Below are 24,322 nucleotides of genomic sequence, written 5' to 3' on the forward strand. Positions count from 1 at the left end.
TTTCCATATCACAATCATTTCCAAAATAACATGTCACAAGTCATAAATATACAAGTTTATCACATGTAATCTTTTAGGATTTTTTTTTTTGCTGTAATGAGTGTATGGAAACAGCTTTTAACGTGAGGCTGCTTTACTGAAGGAATATAAATTTATTAACTTCACATTTTTCAGGCTGGATTGTGTTTACGTCCCAGGTTTGTGCACAGATTGGATTTTTTTTATTTTCCAAGAGTGGTGTGCTTCTTGTTTCGACCACAAAGTGGCGCCATAATCAAATGCATAACTACATCTGCTGAGTTCAGATACACAACTAACATGTGTTCAGCTCAGAATAAAAATAGCTTCTGTTCACATTACCGTCTCCTCTGGTTCTACCATGACAATACACAGGTGGCATTAACGCTGGGAAATATACGTCCCTAATGAAGCGTGGACGGAAAAATGACACAAAAAAACCAGCACATACACATTCCAGTTTTGTTCTGAGTTTAATCACTGAAACGGATAATGAAGCTCTCCTCTTCCTCTTCGTTTCAGCTGCGTCCCTGAATGTCCTCGGGTGGCCTTAACTGCTCCTCGATACATCACAACCATAGTGCGACGGTTTCACAAGTCTCTGATATTACTGTTCAGAAAAAGCCACTGTGGTCCCCCAGCGGAGGTTCTGCAGCAGACCGAAGGATATGCATGTTTTGTTTTCAATTACAGAGCAGCTAAACCAGGGTTATGTGGTTTTTAATGTGGCATTACTTTGTGATAGGTTAGGGCCCTCATCTTATACATGAGTGAAAATCTTTTATTCTGTATTTTTTTTTTTTTTATACATACACAATCAGTGATATTCAAACATAAACATACCACAACACCCTGATGTTTATGTGCATTATCTAAAGTCTGACTTGACAGCATACTGATTGAATAGAGCACTGGGTTTACTGCACTGCAGAGGCAAGACACACCACAAACCACACCGGTCGACACCAGCCGCACAGTTGCCATGGAGAAGATTAACACTGATGGATTCAGAGCCGGGCTGTGGCTGCACAGTGCCCATATACGTGCAATGTGTTTTTAGCCCCTAATATAATCTTATATAGTCGCTTTCCCACTCACAGACGACAGAGCAAAAAATTGTGATGGGCAGCTTGATGCTGGAGGCGTGACTGAGGGTATTTCTTCACATCATAAAAGCCCGGTCGCATGCAGTGTTGTTAAATGGGCTTTTGTTGCACAGAGCATTCGAGGTGTTAAGGATGAGAGACCACAGCCCTGTCGCATAATAAGGGACCTCATCTAGGAGTTCACGTGTCGATTGTATGTCTTCTCTTCAGAATGCCGCATGAAACCCAAAGCTCACATTCAACGTACAATTCATAAACAGCAAAGATGAGCCAATTTAATCATCACCATCGTTATACCAACAATTCCACAAGAATGAAAGTATAATACGTCCAAAATGAATTTCCAGTACCAGGACAGCGAGGGACATATGACCGTACTGAAAATGAAAACAAAAAAAAAAGACAGTGAAAATAACAGTAAACAAAAAATTCAATGAGTTGCTAAAAAAATAGAGATATTCCCTGCCCTCAACCAGACTTAAAAATAAAACAATCAACACAGTAAATAATGGAACATGAGCACACACAGGTCCAAATCTGTTTAGTTTCCATGGCAGCGCTTCCCCAGCAACTGGCAAAGGCAGCATCTCTAAGCTCTCCCATGATTTCTTTGCTCTTAAAAATAGATGTATACTAGATTCATACAGTATTTCATAACTAAATTCACAAATGATAAGAATCATAACCATACCTTTAAAAATGTTCTTGCAAAGTTCATAATACATTGATTTTGTTTTGTATTCTTAATTTTTTTTGCGTTCAGTCCCAAGTGCATATGACAACAACATGTCTTCCATTGTGACTAAGTTAAATGCTTGGTCAGTTGAAACAAGAGCACCATGGGAGAGAAATGGAGGTTGTGTTTGTGTTTGTGTGGTGTGTGTGTGTGGGGTGTGTGGTGTGTGTAGTGTGTGTGTGTGTGTGTGTGTGGTTAGGGTCAGAATACTGTAAGAAAAATCCGGATGTGCCCAATCAACATGACAGTCAGTCGTGCTCAGAGTTTGCCCCTGCAGCAGGAAGGGAAAGGGAGAGAGAGTGAGGGGTGTGGGGCCTCTCCCCTCTCCCCTCTCCTGGAACTGACAACGCCCAACTTTTCCTCCTTCTCTCCTCTTCATTCAGTTTCTTTTTGTCAAGTAGATGCCAAGAAGTAGCTCAGTGCTTGTTTTTTTTTCTGTTGAAAGGTTGCATGATTTCACACGTCTTTTTTTGTTTGTTTTTGTCCTCCAGAGCTGGAGGAGCAGACTGGTAGTCAAAAGAGTTTCAGGTAGGTTTGTGTGTTTGTGTTTCATCCTGTCCCCAGTCCCTTGGCTCTCTCATCAGAAGCAGTGGTTCTTCAGGTCAGTGGTCACAGAGACTACTCGTACTCCAGGAACTGTTTATGGTAGAATAAGAGATACCTGAAACGGAGAGACGGAAACGGTTCAGTCAGGTGACGCGCTGTATCCTCACAGTGTTTCTAACATCTGTTTCCATTCTTACCCTTCGCTGTCGAGTACATCCTTAATGCTGGCCTTGGTGATTATGGCATCATCACATTTGAACCATTGGTCCTTGTGCTGGCGGATGAAGCTGGTGTAGTGGCCACTCTCTAATGTGCCTTGGTGGTTGACCACAGCAAACAAGGAATACCTAAAGAAAAAGAATTAATATCCCTAATCATCATCCATCCTTTGTATTTGTTCTTGTTCTGTTGCCTGGCTTCTCTTTGATGCCAAACTAACCTTCTCATACATGGGTGTTTGAGTTTGTCTAAACACTCTTACTGTTGTTCTTGTAGCGCATTTTCCACATGCTAAAGAGCACAATGCATTTTGCCTCTTGTCTTTACCACAATGAACCTGTCAATTGTATTAAGACAGTAAATTCCCAGCAAATGTTCTGGAAAATTAAAGCTATTGTAGCTGCCATGGATGAAGGAAACTGAACAGCTTTTAATCGGCTTCAAATTGATTTCATTTGGGGAAGTCACAGACCGATGCCCCGGGTCATTAGCATGTGCTGCTGTGCTAGAGTAGAAATGTCTCCGGCGTTGACAGTGCAGCAGTGTAACTGCTGATGACGAAGTGTTACTCAATCAGTTCATTGTATTTTCAGGTTTCACAAGGTACTCACTTATTGTCGTTGTTTAATACATCAACTGTCTGTTGATACTGCCCGTTCATTCTGCTCTCTTTACTGCAGGTGACAGGATAGAGGGGGAAAGAAAACAAAGACATTTTTAATGCATGAAGCGCGTGTAAACATGCTACACTGTCACACACTTCCACTAGGTGGCAGGATTATCCAATCTATGGAGGCAGATATCTTCCCTGCCTGTGCCGCTAATGATCCTTCTGTCTCTGAACTGAAGTGAATGGATGCTACAGCCAGGGGTGGGGCAAGACTACCACTGCTACTGCTGCTACTGCTGCTGCTGCTGCTGCTGCTGCATGGTCTACTGACACTAATATATATTAATAGAGAGCTGCTTTGGCATACATGCAGATATACACAACCACTGTAACACTATATATATATATATGTAGTAATATATAAATAGTATAGCACAAGTACATTTATAAATATTAAAATGTATAGTAAATGGGGTAAAGTAAATGGTGGGGTGCTGTTGGATATTAAGTATGAAGAAATTATGTTTTCAAAGCTGGTGGTCGAACTGTGGCAACTTTTAATACAGTGGGCTGCTCAGGGAAAAAAGCTCTGAGGGTGAAACACAAAGGGGATCTCACCTTGATGCCATGAAAGGCGTCATATCCAACTCTAGAGGGAAGGAAACGTATGTAGTGATCTTCCTCCGCAGTTTAGCAGAGTGCTCAAACCGCTGGAGATGGCCAGAGAGACGAAAGGATGAGAGGAGAGAGTAGAGGAGAGGGGAGAGGGGGGAAGGGGAAGAAAAATGGCAAGAGAGAGTGAGGGTGTGGGGGGATGGGGAGAGGAAACATATTTAGAAATAACAGGCATTATCATTACAACATACAAAATAAAACACATCTAGGTGAAAATGGGAACACTAGTTTTCCGCCCTTGCCGTCACACATGTACATTTGATAACAAGATGATAACAGGCTTGGTTGATTTAAGACTATCGTCTTGCAGGCTGCTTTTATGAATATCATAAATACATTATAGGCCTCCAACACTTTACAATAAATAAAACATGGACAGTGGCGGACTGGACAAGTCATTAAGATCATGGGCGTCCTGGGACACTGTGTGAAAAGGCTACACGGCAGGAGGTAATGCACCAACAACTGAATCACATTAGGAACACACCGACGCACAAGCCATGTACCAGACAGCTACATCGCTACAAAATGTGAACTTTGCCTTCATGCAGCTGCATCCACACAGGTAGAGATTACTGGACATAAACATTCTTAGATATTGCAATATGGATAAAATAAATAGGGTCAAAGTTGTAACTTGGGAAATCTTCAACAAAACCCACACACAGCCTTATTTACAAGATGCAACTGTAGCTGCTATTTTGATGACAGATCAAATTAGACGTGTGAAACATGAAAGCTCGATGAACCCTCTAATAATCAAATTGTCAGACAGTGACAGATAATGTAACAAGTGATAATTGGCAGCACGTTGTCACCGGCTGACTCACTTTGAGATGGAAACACGCTACGATGGGGAGCTTCTTCATTGTCAGCTGTTTGGTGGATTCCTGGTAACTATGGCAACCGCCACACTTGATTTTGGCACTGCTTCCTAGATGTTCAGGCCGCGTAAATCTGCAGAGAGAGAGTGAGAGGATTGGAATAAAAAAAGAAAAGAAGAGAGTCAGTGTAAGAGTATCAAATGTGCAGACTAAAAAAACGAGGCAAGAAATGAAAGCATGGAGAAAGAGCCGTTATGGTTTTTTTTCTTCCATTCCTTCACACATATCCTTAAATTTGTCTCGTTACAGAGCTCTCGCTTTTACTTAATCTGATGATATCACAGCATCTTGACTATTAAGTCTGCCTGGAGAGTTTTGGTGCAGCCACTCTGTATGCGAGTACACCAAACCCAGAGAACTGCTAGTACTGTCAACGCCTCTATCACCACAGCAACACCATCAAGCGGTTCTGTGCCTTTAAGAGACTTGCTGCAGCAAGTAGGGGTGTGTAAGGAGCTGCAGTAGTAAAAAAAAAAAAAAAAAAACAAGTCACAAGGAAGAGAGGCGGAAGAGAGGCGAAAGAGAGGGAGAAGGAGGGGGTGAGAAAAATTGAGAGAGAGAGGGGGCATGGGGGAAAAGGAATTAGGTGGAGAGGAGAGGAGGATAAAGAAATTACAAGAAAAGAAGAGGCAGTAGAAGAGATATGAGAGGTCACACCTGCTCTGCCAACCAGGTGAAGGGAGAAGATGAGATCTGGGGAAAACAGGGTTGTTGTGCCTGAGCATATGACCCCTCATTCATCCCCCAAGCGAGGGGGGGGTGAATGAAATTAATTTGAATTCAAGTGCAGACATTTGATCGAATGAATTTGAAGATGTGGAGGCAGTAAAATAAGCAGAGAGAAAGAAAACAGGGAGAGAGGTGAAATACCTCCTTTCAAAATGTTATGAACATGATTCCTAAAACGATTTTAACATTTAGCGTCACTGTGCAGAGAAACACAAATAATAGCAGTACTGCATTTCAAACACATCTGATATGTGGGGTTTGTGCAAGATGCTCCCTTCATTTGGCACTATTAATTATTTTAAAATCTGGGGAATTCAGTTTAGCTGCTTTAGCAAGTAGATGTAGCAAAAAGAGCAAAATAAATCCTCACAGGCACAAAGAAAGGCAACAGATCGGCAGGAACTAAAGGTGTACCTGCGTAGGCAGTCTGTGAGTGTGGTGGACCCTGAAAGGTGGCTCTCTCCATTGACTGTGCTGCCATCCCCTCCCGGACTGAGGGGCCAGAAAGGCGTGGATGAGCCGGGCAGGTCCAGACTAATGTCCCAGAATGGATCTATCGTCGTGGAAACCCCGCTAGAGAAAGGAGAGGGGAGTCCAATTATGCTGTTTAATAGTGTGTAGTTGTGTGCAGGTTTGTGTGTCCCTTATTACATGATGAAAGGATGATGACATAGATGGTAACGCAGGAGCTTTAATTCAAACAGCCTCTGTAGATTCTGATCATGTTTTTGTTTAAGCCAACAGGGAGATTGAGAGTGTGCATGTGCATAATATCCAAACTGTTCTTTCAGGGACATTTGCAATTCAATGAAGTGTTACATCAAAGAAAATTCACTTTACAGATACGATTTGTATTGTTGCAGTCCGATGACTGTGAGGGGCTGCAGCCAAAATGGAGGCTTCCAGTGTAGAAAACAAGCGTTAAATATACATATAAGTTCAGGGGATGGGCTGTTGCACATCATTAATGTTAATCAGATGGTGCTGTAATACCCAGTAGTACCAGCAGATGGTTGTTACGGCAAGTGGTGGCGCATTTGTGCAGGTGCAGTAATAAGGCACCACTATGGCACCATTTCTGTGAAGCCATTAGTAAAAGGAAGTCAGAACACAATTTGTTAAATAAATCAGTTTATGGAACAATGATACACAAGACACCACCACATCAGCCGTCTCTCTTTTCACTGTAGAGGCAGGTAACGTCACACTGAGCATGGGCTCGGTCTGCCTGATAGTCTGGGCAAGGTGATTTGCAGTTCAGTGCAGCATGCTACTGCTAATGTGACAGGACAGCTCTAGGGGGCAGGCAGGCAATGCCTGGGTTGTGCTGCTGTCTAGACAACCCCCCTTACAGCAGCTCCACAGGGGCTGAACCTTTAAATAAGAGCAGTGGAGGGGACACAACCAGTGGTTCACCCACTTCGGGGCCACGGGTGGTGTATACATCGATCATCCAAGCTGTGAGAGGGGACTACAGCAGACAACGTGGATAAATGTGTGATGGATGAATGGGTAAAATGTAGAGAAAAGAGAGGGGGGTATAAGTGGTCAGTCACAAACATGCACTATGCACAAACTTACTGGCAAACTTGACAAGTAACATCTGATTGCAGGCCACCAGTGAAGATTTGGTCAATGATGCAGTTACAGTGGTTTGGGTTGTTGGCCTTCTTCCCATTGTCATCTCCTGCAGACAAGAAAGGGCAGAACAGTATAAACACAGCTCTCTGGGTTTTCTATAACCAATCAGAGCAAGTCTTACAGCCAGGTCTAGTTTTTGTGAGTCAGCCCTGCAGGCAGGCCTATTGACATCACACTCACACTGCTTTAATGCTCGCTGTCCCCTTGGTATGCACCATTGTCAGTCTCCTTCAGTATATCTGCAGTGAGGTAAGGCACTGTGCTCTGTGAGTGGATCTAAGGTACAACTCTACATGCTGAATCAGAGGGTGGCACAGTCCCAGACACACTTTGCTCAGTTACTCAACTGACACTGTCCTTTTTTATTCAGGCAGAGTTGAAGCTGTAATTCTGGCCTGATAGAAAAAATGTAAGAATGCAAATGCCAACTATTTTTTGGGTAAAATCTTTAAACATCTGTCATTGGTTACAGAGATTTAAGTCAGGCTTACGGATAGTGTCCCCTTTGCAGTGCCTGTGTAGAACGTCGAGCGCTGCGATGAGGAACTCATGGGCGTCTTGCTGCTCGTAGCCTGCGAGGTGACGTGCGTGAGTCCATACCAGGTGCAGCAGCCGGAAGGGAATGTGGGGCGAACGGTGGCCCGAGTAGAACTGAGAGCAGGGGAGAAAAGTTTAAAAAGAGCCTGCTTCTGTTAATGGGAACATTATTTTGTACCATCTCTTTGCCAATATTATAACCACAAGGCATCATTTATAATTCATTACTGAACCAGTACACTAATGTTCTGTCTGTCAAGGTGATTATCTGACTGCTGACTAATCATTTCTACTAGCCTCGTCACACAAAAAGGAATTTCACCGCATGTCACCTAACAGCACCAGCTCTAATGACAGCACATCCTCAGAGAGCGAGGATGTGAGGTGCAAAAAGATCCGTGTGCGAAGTGAACTGCAGAGCCTTTGCGTTGCCATGGGAATTAGAGTGAGTGACAGTGCAGGTCAGGGTCATGAGATGGCGGTAAGAAAGTAACAGAGCTGAGCAGAGTGCAAAGAGTTGGTGGGTTTGCAAATGCTGCGATGAGGTTCAAACGAGAGCTCATTGATGCCGGAGAGGGCTCTCGTTTTTCAACACGTGGCTGCCGCACACACCTCACTTTATTCTCCACAGCTCTCTGTGAAGTCTGATTGAGCTGTGAGAGAGGAAAACATGCCACGCTGACGTCTCTTTTTGAATCTTACAGGCGCCACTCGTATTCGGCCGTTTGAAGGTGGTTGATAAATGAAAGACGTGACAAGAAGAGCGAGAAACAATGGAGCGGGAGGAGGGAGGGTGCCTCTCACCTTCAAAACTAAAGAGCTGTGTGCAGGAGTGTCTGCAAAGTCAGAAGACAGCTTTTGATGACAGTGTGGAGGTGGGTGAAAATAAGTTACGAAGCTAAAGCGTTAGGAGGTGGTAAGACTTAAAAATGAACAGCGTGTTTGAGTGTTTAAATTATTGATAATTTCTTTCTTGCATGACTGACCCTAAATTTTCTGTCTAAGGAAACTTCAAATACTCCATCATTGACTGCCTACCCGGCTGGCTGTGTCTGGGTCTAAGTGACGGTTTAAGTCACAATCACACCACGTGCCATCTGTGTGCTCATATATATATATTTGGAAGTGAGAGGGTGTAAGTAAAACGCAAGGCGGTGTGGGAGAAGGCAAGGCAGCCATTACATAACATACAAGGCCAATGAGTTTCTTCGATGTAAAAAACCAAACTTTTGTATCTAAGAGGTGGGATTAAATGGTTATAAATAATTCCCAACGGCTGATCAGGTTCAATAAAAGTGTGATTACAGCATTCAACTCATTCATTTGTACGTGGTTCTGTACATTCCTTTCAGGCAGGATATTTTCCCTCCTCTCTGCCTCTCTCTTTGGACTCGACAAAAGAGCACAACAGTGACTCAGCCTTCTGCAGTGGGTGACGGTGCGAGAGAACATTCTGTATTATATGGCTATTAAAAAAAATCTGAAATATGGCTCCGTTTTTGTCTCAAATTCACATGAATTTCTTTTCTTTGAGGCATTAAACAAACTTACATAACAAGTTCAGGCATGCAAATTGTGTATCGTACCTCCTGAAAGAGCTGCGACATCTCACACACCAGACAGGAGTTTGATTGCATCTCGCACTTGTGTCTGTCGGAGAGGAAGAAGTCTCGCAGCAGTGGCGTGTGTGTTAGGGCCTGAACAATACAGTTCATGAAACATGTGTTGCCCAGGTTTATTAACCCTCGTAAACCTGTGGGACAAGGAGAGAGGGAGTGAAGAGTGAGAAGAACGTGACTTAACCTGACAGCGCTTGTGAGTCACATTGCTGGGAGTGTAGGTGACCTGAATCACCTCCGAAGACCTGATCTCCGTAGTACACTAACACATAGTAATAACTAATAACACATATCATTAATATAGATGGTCATAATATCAATCAGAAAATAATTCATCTTGTTTTTAATCAAACAAAAATGCCAAATGTTAAATAGCTACACATCCTCATATGTTGTAGTTATATAGAGCCACACCTGGGTAATTATTAAACACAGAATCGATTGGTACTCTCCGATTAAGTTTTGTTGTGTGGCTGGAAAGATAACAATATGGTGTTGGGTCAGGTCTGCCAGCAAAGCTATGTGTTCTGGGGCAGATGCCAAAGCTGTGAATGGATTCATTTAGGGTGAGAAAGTGGAGCTAGAGTCCTTCAGTGATGGCCAGTAGAACAGGTGAGACACAGCAAGGTCTTGGATCTAATCCAATTGAGCAGAGTTTGGTTGTGGAGGAAAGCGCTATGAGAGCTTAAACACTTCAGACTGGTCCTCGGTCTGCTGCCCAATCCTCGCTACCAACCAAGCTGTTTGAAGATATAAAGGGGTGAAGGATGGCAGGAGACAGTGGGCAGAGGGAACAGTAACATCAGAATAACTGCACGCACAAAATCTGAGGCAGAAAGGGAGAAGAAAAAAATCGAAGCAACAGACGACAGAGAAAATACATCAGAAAAAAACTAGTTCTGGCCCGCTGTGGTGTGCAGCTATCAGAGAGGAAACACTGTGTTCTGCCCCCAAATGCACTGCCTGTAGAGGCTCCTGTTGATCCTGGGTATCACACATAAATGCATGAATGATCCAAAGTGAACTTGTGCCATAGGCACATGTACACATACACACCTGTCAAGGGATGAAAAACTGTGCTGGTTAAGTGTGCAGACTGAACAGTGCAGTCAATTGCTCACCTATGGTACAGTTTGTAGTGATTTTCCTCCGCTTTGGATTGTGTCGTAATAGTTCTAGCTCCCTCTTGGTCGGCTCCCATGTTGTGTATTTCTCCCCTATGCCTGTGGATACAAAGAGACATGAATGTGACGACACTGAAAAGTCAGATGGCCTTGTTTCAAAAGCTACATTAAGTTCTCTGACAGAAAATAAAATGCCGCACCTTGCAATTTCCACGCTTTCCTCTGTTCCTCTTTGGCAATCTGCTCCATGTCTTTGTCGTATATGTAGTCTTGACACACAAAACAATATATTCCACCGTATAATAAGTCTATCGCTGGAAGGAGGAAGAAGAGAGGGAAAAAGACAGATTGTGGCATAAGTACAAATGTATTGGTTTTTTTAGCACAATGATACACATTGAATTTTATTTTACTGTCCAACCTCAACTGAGACAAGTGCCTTCTCCACCTACATTTTTCACTCACTGCAGCGTTTGCATGTCATCGCCTGCACTGAACAATAATAGGAGATGTGAGGGAAGCAGTGATGGAATAGGTATATCTGTCTCCCACCCCCACCTGAGCTTTCAACTAACACACCACCCTCTTCCATTCTCAAACTCCACGGCAACAATACTTCAGCTCTGTTGCCGTGACAACCTATTTTTAGCTTAACCGGACATTTTTCTGTTTTTGGTGCTGCCCACACTGAGAAAGTGAGCTAACGCATCATGTAGAAAACCTGACTGGTGTTTGTGTGTGAGTGAGAACATAAAAATAAAAAAACAGAGACAACTACCTTTAAAAACACGATCATCATTTTATGTCATCTTTCTTTTCTCTGGTAAAGCATGATAACATTGTGGTAACTATGCGCTAAATAGGATGCTCCTCTCTTGACAACAGCAATCCAGTTGAAAGAGAGAGAAAGAGTCCAGGTCAAAACATGTGGCTGGTCAATGTTGTAGCTAAATCCTGCTGACAAATTAGCATGTTTGTGAAGCCATTGCATCATATTGGCAATGTGCCGAATGTCAGTTTCAGCTCTACGTTGGGTTTCCTCCGACACTGTGTGCTCACAGCCAATGGGGAAACTCTAGTGACATTTGAGATTTGGATTCATAAGGATGGACCCTCTGTTGAAGACCAGCTCAAAATGGGAACAACACAAGTGGCAGTCAAAGACAAGAGCAAAGAATGAAAGGTCGAAAAGCTGGAGGAAAATCAGAGGAAGATGTGAATGGGGTTTCAGATGATGAGGTAGCTATAAAAAGAGATAAGAAGAAGAAATGAAAGGAGTCCTGAGGAGGGAGGTGTTCAGGAAATGGAGGTGAAAAAGATATAAAAAGAGAGCTTGCAATGTAGCCGTCTAGCAGTCAGGGGAGTTTGGATTAATTTGATAAGAGGTGCAGAGGAACAGAGTGCCAATGTCAGAGAGGGTCCTGTGGAACGCTCAAAGCTAATTAACACTGTAGCTGCGCACTTGGGGTATGTGTGTGTAACCAAACTGTTGAAATGCATTAAATCAATTCAAGCCAAGCCCATCCCACTCTCCGCCCCTGTTTCCATACATGAATGTCCTTGTCAGAGTAATATCAAAACCTCGCTCATTAGTGCTGTTGCCTCATCTGGCTTAATTGCCATGTAAGTGTGAAGCTAGGCTCTCTGGCAGATGTGGATTAGCGATGTCTACCCCTCCCTCGCTACTGTATGAAGGCAAGTGTCATAACTTAAACCCATGACATTTGACTAGCTAAGGAGCTCCCACCAGAATGGTAATGTGCTGCGGTTAGAGTGAAGTTCAGCTCCCTCTCTGCTCAGAGGAGGAAGCTGCACAAAGTAATGCTGTAATCCTTCACTGATAATAGCTAATGCTGCAGTGGACCACAGGGGTGCATATGAATGGGAAGACTGATACGAGCAAGCTGTGGACATGCGGCAGGACAATATATTGATGGATCTCTTGTGAATTTGTTTTATATAAAGATACATAAATGTCTTACTACTTAAAAGCAATACTTTAATTAGATTTCTTCCAGATTTGTTCAGACAGTGTAAGGAAGGAATGAGTGGGTGCATGGCTTACCTAGATTGTGTCTCTTGTTCTTTGCGTGCTCGTGGATGTGTTTCTTTGTAAAACAGCCAAAAAAGACACAGTAGAGACAAGAGTGGAGTCGGTTCAGGTGGGCGCCACACATGTGACAGATGCACGACTTGGCCTGTAAAGAAAGATCAGAGGGTAGGACCATGGGATGGGGTGGGGACAAGGAATTGAGAAAACAAAAGAGAAAGGCGGGTCAGTATAGTGAGAAAATCCTCCAGAGCAGGAAGGAGCTGTAATGTAGAGTGGCATAAACAGACAGGAAGTCTCTGCCAGCTCGGTTAGATTTGTATCTTCCAGTCAGTCATACAAACACTCTGGAGGACACAGTGCGTGAATAGACCTGATGCGAAGACAGACTAAAGATTTCTGGGCCCGTTGACAAATCCAATGGAACTGAATAACAACATATTTCCGCGCCGAATCTTTTGCTCTCTAACACATGCAGGGCATGATGGGATTTAATGCTTGGCAGGCAGGATCTGCCTGAAGCACACACTCGAGCAGCGGCTGAGTGTGTGATTGGTTTGACTACAGCACTCAGAGGAGATTTGAGAAATTGCACATCAGAATGCCTAACATCTTCGGCATATCTGCAAAAGTGAGGCCTACAGGGGCTGCACAGGTGCCCAGGTCCCCAACCTTATGCACAAAATTATTTTACATCTGTGGAAAAGGGGAGCCACTGACAAGGATTATTCTAGCATGAATGTTTATATTTTAGCAGGGAAATGTAGTAAGATATGGAAAGAAAATGATAAAATGAACGAAGTGTGGACATGGTGAAGACTGTCATTGTTTCTGCAGTTTTCAATAACATGACTTTAAGACCTATTTCACGTGCATACTGGCAGAAAACTTGAATCTAGGAAAATTGGACTACATCCATACTAGTAGATTTTTATTTTAAAACAGCGTTTTTAAACCGATTCGATCTCTGTCCACCTGTAGCTCTTCATCAACAATGATCTCCACCCATACTATGCACCTGAAACATATATTGTAAACAGGAAGCGTGGTAGTTTGTTGCCAAGCTACAGAAAATATTACTAACAAGAAAAAAATAGTAGTGACTGGAGGGTAGTTAATCAGGAAATTAACGCAGGTGGCCGCATCATTATTCTCATATATGTATCTGTTTTTGTCTATCCAGACAATACAGCCACAGAGTTTTCAAATTCAAACACAGTGAATGTAATGTGTTTTAAAACTACGTAGTAGAGTGGATGTAGCCTTACTTGTTAAGTAAATCAATTTACTCAAATCCAAATTAACATGACTGCACAAAACTTTGTGAGTGCAAGAGCATGTGTGTGCATTAGCTGGAAGCTTTTTAGAGCAGCTTCATGTTTTTCTGAATTCTGAGGCAACTCTAATGCCCTTTAAGCCTTTTCTGGCACAAGCTGCAGAATCTTAAAAATTTGTATTATACAGTTTACATATTGTATATACTAAGATGCATTTTAACAGAAGTCAGTTCCCAATGTAAAATCTTCACTCCTTTGCCTGAACACTTATTAATGAAAATGAATCAGAAGTTTTGAGTGTGCCTGCTTTGGGAGGGAAAAATTGAACAGAAGGGATTGAGGGTGAGGACACAGATCCAATCTAAGCCTTTCAGGGCACAGACCTGCTGCAATGAATAGTCCACTCATAGAGAGAAGACAGAAGGAAAGAAGGCGTGAAGCAAAGGTGAAGAGACGCATTATGAGAAAGTGACTATTGGCTGAAGAGATTTACCAGTTTTCAGTTTCTGGTACACTGTGTAAGACCAGCTTGGAAGACACATTCACACTCCTACACACGAAGGCTACAGGACATGAATCCATGAACTCAACAGCACCTGTGCTGCATTGTCTGCTTTTTCAATCCTCTAACAAGTGATACAATAGAAGAACCTGACACCATCTGAACTAAATTTATGCTCATTGTGCAAGAGAGAAAAAAAGCTGCGCTGCTAGTCAGTTTCACTTCCTTCTCTCTAGATGACACATCACACATAATAATGGCATGAATACACAACAAGACACTTATACTGCATATGTGGAATAATAAAGCAATCACATCACACTTAAGCTGCAAGACGACCTGAAACTAGGTTGCAACATTTTAGGTCAATTTTATTATGAAGCTTTGTTTGGCAGCTTGTGTTTCCCACAAGGACTAATTCAAATCTAGCTAACGAAGGATTTGCAGAAAAATAATCTAATTTGGTTGGAGGTGGGCCTTTTATTAGTGAGGCTGTGTAAAATACATGCATCCTAATGAATCAGAAAAATAAAGTTCTGCTTGTATCACTTGATCTCTAGTAGCAATAATACCATATTTCTTGCTATGTAAAACAAAATAAAGAATCAATAATGTTTTTAGCCAGTATTGTTTTCCATTGCCAGCCACTTCTTTTTTACTTTTAGCAATATTTAGTTAGAATTTCCTTAAGGTTGTGCCTTCTATAGACGATTTAATAAACTAATGAGCAACTATAGTTGCATTTCCTTACAAATTTGTCAAATTTTTCTTAAGGGAAAGGTCAGACAGAGGCCTGAGTCTGGGCAAAAAAGGGATGTTTCCTCTGTGGGAGAGGATGTAAATGTATATGATCAGAAATTCTGCAGATTGAAACAACATGCAGACCATTATTTGTAAAGACCAGAAGACAGAGACAGACGTTATTCAGACATTCAATTCATTTTCTCGCATCATGCTACACTGGGGAGGAGTGTTACATGAAACACTTGATATAAGCTGCAGTCCACTGCTGCAGACAGGCTGCAAAACTCACAGACAGGCCTGAGTTTTGACCAAGCATTAGTAGACGTGGGATTGTGATGACATTGCAGTAGTGGGGATATTCAGGGTTGCGGACACTAAGCTTTGTTTTTATTCATATTGGACTGTTAGGCCAAGCCGGCAGGAATGAATGGTGAGTGACAGACAGAAGGGGAGAAACATCACGTTGACTGACTCTTAAACCAAGATCAAGACTGACATCTACAGCAGACTCTTTAAAGTTTCAAGGCAGAGCTTGTTTGCCTGACATCCAGAGAGGAAAGAGGAGCAGAGACGAGTTAAAAAAGGGATAGAGAGTGAAGCACCATTTGTGTTCTTTGAGTCCAGATAGATAGATAGATAGGGTACTTTATTCATCCCCGGAGGGAAATTAAGTTGATGTTCAGATGAAACCCTACATGCAGTAGCAAATGGTAAATCAAGACAGACCACATATTGTTCATCTGAAATCCTAAATGTATGTTTTAACTGCCTATCCTTTCTAAGCAGTGAAGCCACCCACCCTCTGCCTTCATTGCACCAGGACTCCAAGTCAAAAACAAGAAACCCTGCCAATGCCACGCCTTGCCCTCCTCCTCACCCTCCCCCATCTTAACACCCCTTTAGCGGGCAGAAAATCTATCTCTGCTTCAGCACCCACGGTTCACAGTCAGTCTATTCCTCGGTGTCAGCAGTCCTGCATCTCCGTGCGCCCAGGGCTTTTAATGTTCTATTAGATCAGCTATTGATCAGCCACTGGCTCAGATGACTGGAACAAGTGTCGGACAGGTAGCAAGCTCATGCTAGTGCTGCGCAAGGCTGCATTTCCCATCTGGGATGAGCTCTTTGAGGCCCATCAGGCAGGGCTCCGTGTCCAGTGGAATGACCCTCTAATGTATAAAGCTGTTGATTGATGGGAGAACAGATGCAGAAAGGTATTAGCTGGATGAATGGATCACCGATATGTCTTTAACACGGACGTGAGATAGCATTACATGCTTTGCGGGTCCACTGAGGCTCTGAGTGGCCATCAGCTAACAATGATGCAGGGGGAGTAGCTATGAATCCTCCAATGGTTTAGATCCAGCTGCATACATAGAAATCTAAATGAAGCAAAGGCCATGCATCACACTAAGCTTCTCCAACACACTGCATTATTCCTCCTTGAGCATTTAGGTTAATGCATTGATATATCAAACCAGTGATGGGATGAGCTGTAACTGAGGACCAGAGAGAATGGCAATGACGATTATGATGTGGACAAAGGTCTGGCCATAACTGAGCAAGCTCCTGCTGCTGCAAAGAACAGAGTGGGGAGGGGAGGCGAGAGAGAGTCAATACAGAGTAGAGAGCATGGGCTATATGAGAGCAGTGACTCACCATGCTGCCTCACACTCCTAAGCCTGTACATGCATCTCAACACACACATGCTCATACAGCAACAACAATGGCTGACATACATACTGCATATGTAAATCTGCATTAAAAGACACAAATAACCTCTCCACAAAACTGTATGCACACGCAGACATTTGCTCTGAGAAATGTGGACAGGGTGCTTTCTGATTCTATATTTAATATGAACAAGCCAAGAGAGGCAGAGAGAGGAGACTGATAATGATGCTGAAGAACAGTGCTGCCGACCCCATGGGGCTGCAGCCTGCCAGTGCCTTGGTCAGATGATGTTGCCCCCCCCCCCATATCCCCACTATCTCCACATGACAATGGCTGACCTGCAATATGCAGTCTCATACAGCCCTAGAGACACACATGAACAATGTAAATCTTTTCTTTTCTCTTTTCACTTTCTTACTCACTGGCTTATTGGAACCTCTGTTGACAATGATATGCCGCGTGGTCTTTTTAGGAGAATGTATTCCCACCTTGTCCAGTAGAGTTATGTATAGTTTGGCCTCATACTGTCACACAATGTTATAAGGACATTATAAAGCCTGAGCCCCAGCCTATGGAGTCTTGCTTCTTGTCAGGGGGTGTGTGGCACATGTGATGGATCTGCATAGGCATGCATGTGTGAATAGGATTTGAGATCAGTTGATTAGGGAGAGGGAGGCTGTGCTTGTTTCTTGATTTCTAGAGATCAGAGGGTATGGGGGAAATGAAGAGGCGGCAGTGAGCATCTCTGTAAGTACAGTAAAAAAAAAGCTGGTCCGTGCTACAGTTTTCATGTGTGATATATTAATTTGGTAGTAAACTGGCTAACTAAAGCTGTTTCAAGACAGATTGCCTTTCACCTTAGAACAACACAGCACATATTGTCCAGGTGAGAAACACGTCATATGGGAATTTTTTGTACATTTTCCTGCTTTATTCTCTCATGGGCTCAGGATAATTTGAGGAAAATGTCCAGACTTCAGTTCATATGTGAAAGCAGCTTAAGATACACATGTTCATAAAGAGTGCATTGCATCCCACACCAATACACAAGCTTAAAAACCAGCTGTACTGCCTCAAAAAGGAATGATGAATCAATACAGAAACCAACATCTATCCAATGCAGCAGAATGCAGACTGACCAAGGGTGTAAAAAAGTAAAGCAAAAACACTGACTATAATGTAGAGCAAGAATAATGATCCACACAAAGCCCGCAACCACACTGCTTCACCAAAAGACCACACACAGACTGAAAGGAATGTGGCTGAAGCATCTGAATATCACCTCTAGTTTACTTAAATCCCATCCGCTCACATGACGATTAGTTATTTATTTCTATGGAACCCAATAGGGTCCACAAAGTCTTGAACATTACCCTCAGCAACACCAACTATATAAGAAATTCCTACAGAACTGAGCCAACGTGACAACTATTATTTAAAAGACTCTGGTGCACAAAGTAATAAATTATCTTGCAAAAGGTCTCATGCCACAATCTTCACCTTTTTGCCTTTTTACCCCACAGAGAACCACTTCCAAACCAAACGCCTAGTCCCAGGAAAAGCAGTCACTTGTGTTCAAGGTTTTAACAATGGGGAACAATTGAGTGAAGAGATTGATTGCCTCTTGGTTTAGGGCTTGGTTAGCCCCTGGAGAGTGATTGACAGCTCATTAGCCAGATGGCGATACTAAGGGAGGGCTGGACAGCAGCCTCATTGGTTGGCTCAGACCATGACCAGCATGCTTTGTAGAAGCTATGCCTTTCCACAGGCTAATGTGAAGTAGCAGGTCTTGATGGAGGGACAGCAAAGAGGAGAAATGGTCAGTCACTCAGTCAGGAGGAGGGACTGAGATTAGAGCTGGACACAGTTTAGATGAGCAGTTTCATACACCATTGAGTTGATGTCCTTATTGCATAAATTGGATATAGGATTGATACCTGTTAAAGATTGTGTATCAGTGTGCGGGAGCTGTAAAAAATGCTGTGCTGACACCTTTAGCATCTCTGATTCAAAATAAACAACAAGGAAGGCACAGGGGCACAGCCCATCTATTGAAGTCGGAAACTGGGAGGAAATAGTATGTGAAAGGGATGCTACAAGATGACACAGCAAGTCCACGATTACTCTGGGAGGAGGTTTCAGACCTTGCGGGATTTGTTTAGTCTGAATGACTGAGCCACGACCACAGAGACTGACATAGAAGAAACCAACATCTGACATCATCAAACCTTGTCTCCAAGGTAACGGGAAAACAAGGAATGGAAATTAAAGATTAGAGGCTTGGCTATTCATTTCAAAGGCAAAGATTCTGATGCAAACTTCTGTAAAGTGGGAATGATATTTAAGTGTGCCTGTTTAACAATGTGAATTCTTTGTGTAATTTTATGACTGCATTAACTACAGTATTAGAATTACAAGATGATTGAAAGGGACAAGCAATTTTTGGCACAAATTAAAAATAAGAAAGCAAGAGGAACTGTAAGCTGAACTAGGTTTGCAGATAGAAAAAGTGAAAGCAAGCGAAAGGAGGAAGAAGCAGCGTGGGCACAGAAGAGGAACAAGTGAGGGCTATGAAGAGACAGGAGGAATAGATCCTGATGCTACAAACGTATGCTGATGAGTCAGGGAGCAGGCCTGTGATGTGATGGAGACTGATCTGACAAAGAGATCTGCTTGCAGCCCAAGAATAAACCGCTCTCTGGGATGGGCTGTGCCTCGGGTCATTGTGTGTGTGCTTGTGTGTGAAGTGGGAGTAAGGAGTGACAGAAGAAGGTTCATGTGTCATCCTTGAAAATATATCTATTTTTCCTACCTCTGAAATTCCCAGCAATATCTAGGCAACATTTTACTCTCATCTTCTCTCATCACAAGCAGAGAGCGGGATTGAACTAGTGGAAAAGGGGGTTATGGGTCCTCTGATCATATATGATTCATCAAAACTAGAAGATAAAAAAAAGTTCAGCTCAGTCAGCTCTCTAATCACGACCCTTACCCCTTTAATCAAAGTGACAGCAAATTTTTCAAAGCAGTTATGGATGTAAAATTCTGCCAACCCCGCCCACCCTCCTTTCATCTCATCCAATTTCCACTCAGCCAAACATAATAGCTTTGGTTTAACTGCACGGCAGATTCCTTCATCGTGGCAGTGTTTTACTAGACACAGAACCTTCTCTTACGGATTGTAAATTTAAGTTCATCCCGCTGAGTGGAGCCGCACACACAATAAATAACCATAACCACGACCTTCATGAATATTCACACCAACCCTCCACCATCACAGCCATTCACAATATATAAATTATGGACATGACCAGAGCTGGGACCTGAAGAGGAATGAATTTAACTGTTAAAAGCAAGGGCAGGTTTCTATTAACAAGCTGTGTCGACATCCTTGGGTACAATTTTGGTGAAATGGTAATTGGAAAGCAGGTGGAGAATGAATCTCATTTAACATCAGAAATCTGTTCAAACAAAAGCAAACTAAGCCTCACGTGCAGTAAAAACAAGCATTTACTGAACCAAATATTACAAAGCAGCAATAAGACCAAGAGACAGGAGTCAAAGGAAGGATATAGGAGGCTACAATGGGAAGCAGATCAGAACAATAGTTCCTCCTCTGAAATTGAAATCATTTTTTTGACATAACAGAAACTGTCAATTGATATTGTGTGAAGGCCCTCTGGCTATGTGGCACGGCCAATCAGAACCTTTCTACTAACTGCCAGCCCTTGACACATAGCACATCTCGACAGGAACCAAGCATAAGCATGAAAGTGCAAGAAACATGCAAGCGATATTAGTCTGGATTTAAAGCCCATGAACACCCAAAGGAAAACACTGTTCTGTACTTGTTTATGCTGTTCATCTCCCTTAGTGATGCATCTTTAATAAGTGTTTTCATCAAAGAGCATTTATGTCATAAAATTATAGAATGATTTTTATAGTTCGTTTTGTGCACACAGTCTGTGTCTATTAAGACGTGTTTATTCCTGAAAGAGTAGACAACAATATCAACTGTGTCACCATCCTAAAAACAATATTCAATGTTGACACGTGCATTTCGTGGGGCCTTTCATCAAGGCCAAAACTGGCAAAAGAATAACTACTGTCTCCAAATTCAAGATAAAGGATCCAGAGTCACACTAGGCCGCAGTGTCATCCCAGGAAATTAGTAACTATGGCATTAATTCAGCCATTTTTTTTTTAACCATGAGCGTTTAAGGTTGTGCACAGAGTACAGGATGTAGATTCTCCACCGATGTTCTTGCACATTGCCAGGGAATTTATTTTAGTGGCCAGCAGGGAGGGTGATAGCTTGCAGGGATGCAGCTGAAGAGAAAAGAGAATTAAAGGGACGGGGGAAAATGAGGTCCTCTGGATTAGAGGCACTGCTGATGAAACCACGTCTGGATACAATGTAAAAATTAATCTCAACTTTTCCTCAGTCAATGAATGGTGATGTCCTTCAACTTCCTTCTATATAGAAGACACTGTGTACCACTGGAGCAGCACTAAACCTGCTCTGCATATCGGATCAGTTGGAGGGTAAAGAAGCTCTGCCAAGAAGGGATGAGGCACAAGATTCATACTCCCTTATGGACATCATGGAGGGCAATCAGGCTGTAGGCAGCCAATGTTATCTCCTTTGTTTCTGCATCAGTCACCTAGACCATCAATGTCTCGGGGAAAAAATGGGTAGAGCAGAACCACTACTGCACAATTTAAAAGATGTTACACAGCTTTTCCAACAAAGCTAAAACAATGGTTTCATAAACAGAACTGATTTTAATGTTAATAACAGCATGCTTACAACACCTCTATTATATTCAATACAGTATTACACAGCAGTCTTTCAGGGACAAAAACCTAGCAAGGCCTATTGTCAGTTATGTAAGATTAATTCAAGATTCTAAGGGCACAGCGACACAGAGGCATGTGAGAGGAACTCGGTGGGGACACTGACAGAGCATAAAAGATTTGTACAAGTGAATAGCACAAACTGAAAGATTCACATGTAAAATTGTCTTTGGATGCCAATTTATCCTGCGACTGCGAACTACGACAACAATCTGGCTTCAAACCAGGAGGACATGGTAGCAGAGCAGGGAGGAGAAATTTCACCTTCAGTCTCACATATTGTCACTATGTTTCTCTTAATATGGCAGAGAGATTAAAACGATTTTTCGGCCAAGGATGGCTGTGATGACTCCAAGACAGCGAGATTGTTTTCAAATCTGATTAGATAAACGGTTTTCCCAAATCTAACTGACACACCAGGTTTGCGACAAACCATACATTTTACTACTTAAGGCTGCAAAGCATCAAAACAGGGAGTGCGAGCACCAAACCAATGCATGTCACTACAACACTGTATAAACAAAGGGTCATTGACCATTTTTGCACTAGCTATTTGCTTTGACATGCCTTACTGTGACTGGATTATGCCATTTGCTGTTCTGTTCACAGTCCACCCTCCCACCAGGTAGTCCTACTAGCTGGTGCAGCAGATCCTAGGATGAGGCTGAATTATTCCGCTGCACGGGTTCACATCTAGAATTCAGTGCATCAAATGAAAAGGCACTGAGGCACATAGGTAGGTGAGCAAGAGGAGAGAAAGCAAGCCAGCGTATTCATCTGAACAACAGTATTCAGTGGAGATGAGGAGGGAATAATCATCAACTCACCAGCTCTGTCCATCCTGCATCACCCTGACGCACCTATTTTAGCACAATGACATAAAAACGTATGAAATGTATAAGAGAAGCATGTATTTCTCATGACAACAATCAATTGTTGCTCAACCACAGTGAAAATAAGGCTTTCAGTTTTGGTTTGTTTCTTTAAGAATGGACATCATGGCACAGGACAATCAGGGGAAGAAGTTAAAGTTGACAAAAAGGGGGAAGAGAAATTGGGAGAAACTGTGCAGACAGTCCAGTGATGACCTCACACTGTGTAGGCCGAGCAGGTGTGGGACGAGTTAAAGAGAAATTGGCAATGAAAGTAATGAGCTGATGTCCCAGCATCCAAACTCCTGAGTGAATGACTCGTGCAGAAAAACACACTGACCCTGGGGGGGATGCTCAGCAGCGAACCGCTAATCTGTAGACCCAGAGTGTTTGTGTGTGTGTGTGTGTGTGTGTGTGTGTGTGTGTAGAGACACAATGGGTCCACTTGGTTGTGGTAATGTTAGCCCACGACCACAACTCTCCTCAAAACTCAAGTTTAGCAATCCGGCTAACTACACAGCATCAACCACACAGCCGCTCTGCTAACACACAAGATTGACTCACGACAAAATAAGTCTGGATGATTATTACTTTAGCAGCTACAGACACATTTCAGGGTTGCGGTTAAATCTACAAATGTGCTCTCCACAGTTCGCCACAGGAAGACTCTTGCTAGCTAACTCACCGGTGATAACCTAGCCGGCTAACCCCTGGTGCTAGCACCATTGCTGCTGCGAGAGTAGTGTCAGTAACACGGTGGTTTAGCTCAGCCCCAGCTCTGTGCTGGTGCTTCGTGTGGGACGCCGGTTCTGTGTCTGTGTGTGCCACGTTAAAATGATTTCACTTGTGTTTCTGATGCTAACGTTGCTGTGTTTTTTTTTTTTTTACCTTGCGTCTCCTGGTCTCAGCAGTACCACTCCAAACAAAGCATTGGTATATGACCCGAAGATTTTGTTTCCAATTATCCACCTTATAACCGTTCACATGGGAGCACCCGGCCGGACTCATGACAGACAAAACATTCAGTTTGAGATGTTTAGGTGACAATGGACCGTCTCCTGGATGCTTCACTTAGCTAGCTAGCACGAACTGTCTGTCCAGAAATGGTTTCCGTTTGGAAATGGGACAATCGGTGTAGTATCCAAAAATGCTCCTCGGGCATCTGGCAAACACGGTCCCTGATTAACTTGGCGACAAGTATGTTGGTGGGGCCCTCTAACAGAAACACCACTTCACTGAAATGTATATGTTCCCTTTTGCTGTTTTGACAGTTGCCTTCTCCTTTCACGTTAGCTCCACTTCCACCCTGCACGGTTAGTTAGCTTTCTTTCTCCAGTTAGCCTGCTAACACTCAACTACAGCTTCACAAAGCCCGCCCAGCGTGCGCCGTGATTTGCCAGCACAAAGAGCTGACGTCACCGCGTTGGGTTTGGAGCACGTTGGATACGCTTGGTTTCGTCTAGTTGGCGTGTCCCGCGCGGGTGGGTTTTTGGATTTCAACCACGGCACGCATCGATGATTTTGTCCCGACATTAACACCGCCCGTCCGCGCTACTCCGGATTATGTCACCCATCCAAAAATGTACATCAGTGTTATTGTGAATGGTGCGAAGCTTTTTCTCAAATAGGCGAATTAACCATTAACGACAGGAAACAAATTCTTATCGACTTTATATCATGTCAGATATTGTTGTTGTTGTTCATATCTTTTTCTAAAGTTGTCTTTTTTTTCCTGTAAAATAAATACAAGTATATCACACACCACCTGTGTGTAATAACCACAGTTCAATGATGGATGTGTGGTATATAAAATGTATCAAGGCAATATTTTGATTTAAAGTTCTCAAAAAATAATATCTCCTGTACTTGTGTGAAGGTAAAATTAGTTCAACCTCACCTCTTTGC

General features: G+C 42.8%; 1 protein-coding gene across 2 annotated transcripts; it reads right to left on the reverse strand.

Annotated features, from left to right (window-relative positions):
• Positions 1-472: 472 nt before the first annotated feature.
• Positions 473-23,792, reverse strand: LOC109638734 (ubiquitin carboxyl-terminal hydrolase 22). 2 transcript variants are annotated; one of them, XM_020101851.2, is made up of 14 exons: positions 23,306-23,792; positions 22,373-22,405; positions 12,510-12,642; positions 10,645-10,758; positions 10,442-10,543; positions 9,288-9,454; positions 7,656-7,815; positions 7,105-7,210; positions 5,938-6,096; positions 4,741-4,867; positions 3,854-3,945; positions 3,237-3,299; positions 2,604-2,753; positions 473-2,521 (listed from the first exon to the last, which is right to left on the reverse strand). In XM_020101851.2, the coding sequence occupies exons 1-14, from the start codon at positions 23,423-23,425 to the stop codon at positions 2,479-2,481; spliced, it is 1,569 nt and encodes a 522-aa protein (XP_019957410.1). In that variant the 5' UTR covers positions 23,426-23,792; the 3' UTR covers positions 473-2,478. The 2 variants fall into 2 exon arrangements, with proteins under 2 accessions (XP_019957410.1, XP_019957411.1); XM_020101852.2 differs by lacking the exon at positions 22,373-22,405.
• Positions 23,793-24,322: the final 530 nt, after the last annotated feature.

Source organism: Paralichthys olivaceus, chromosome 5 (assembly GCF_024713975.1).
Source record: "Paralichthys olivaceus isolate ysfri-2021 chromosome 5, ASM2471397v2, whole genome shotgun sequence".
In the NCBI taxonomy this organism is placed as follows: Eukaryota; Metazoa; Chordata; class Actinopteri; order Pleuronectiformes; family Paralichthyidae; genus Paralichthys; species Paralichthys olivaceus.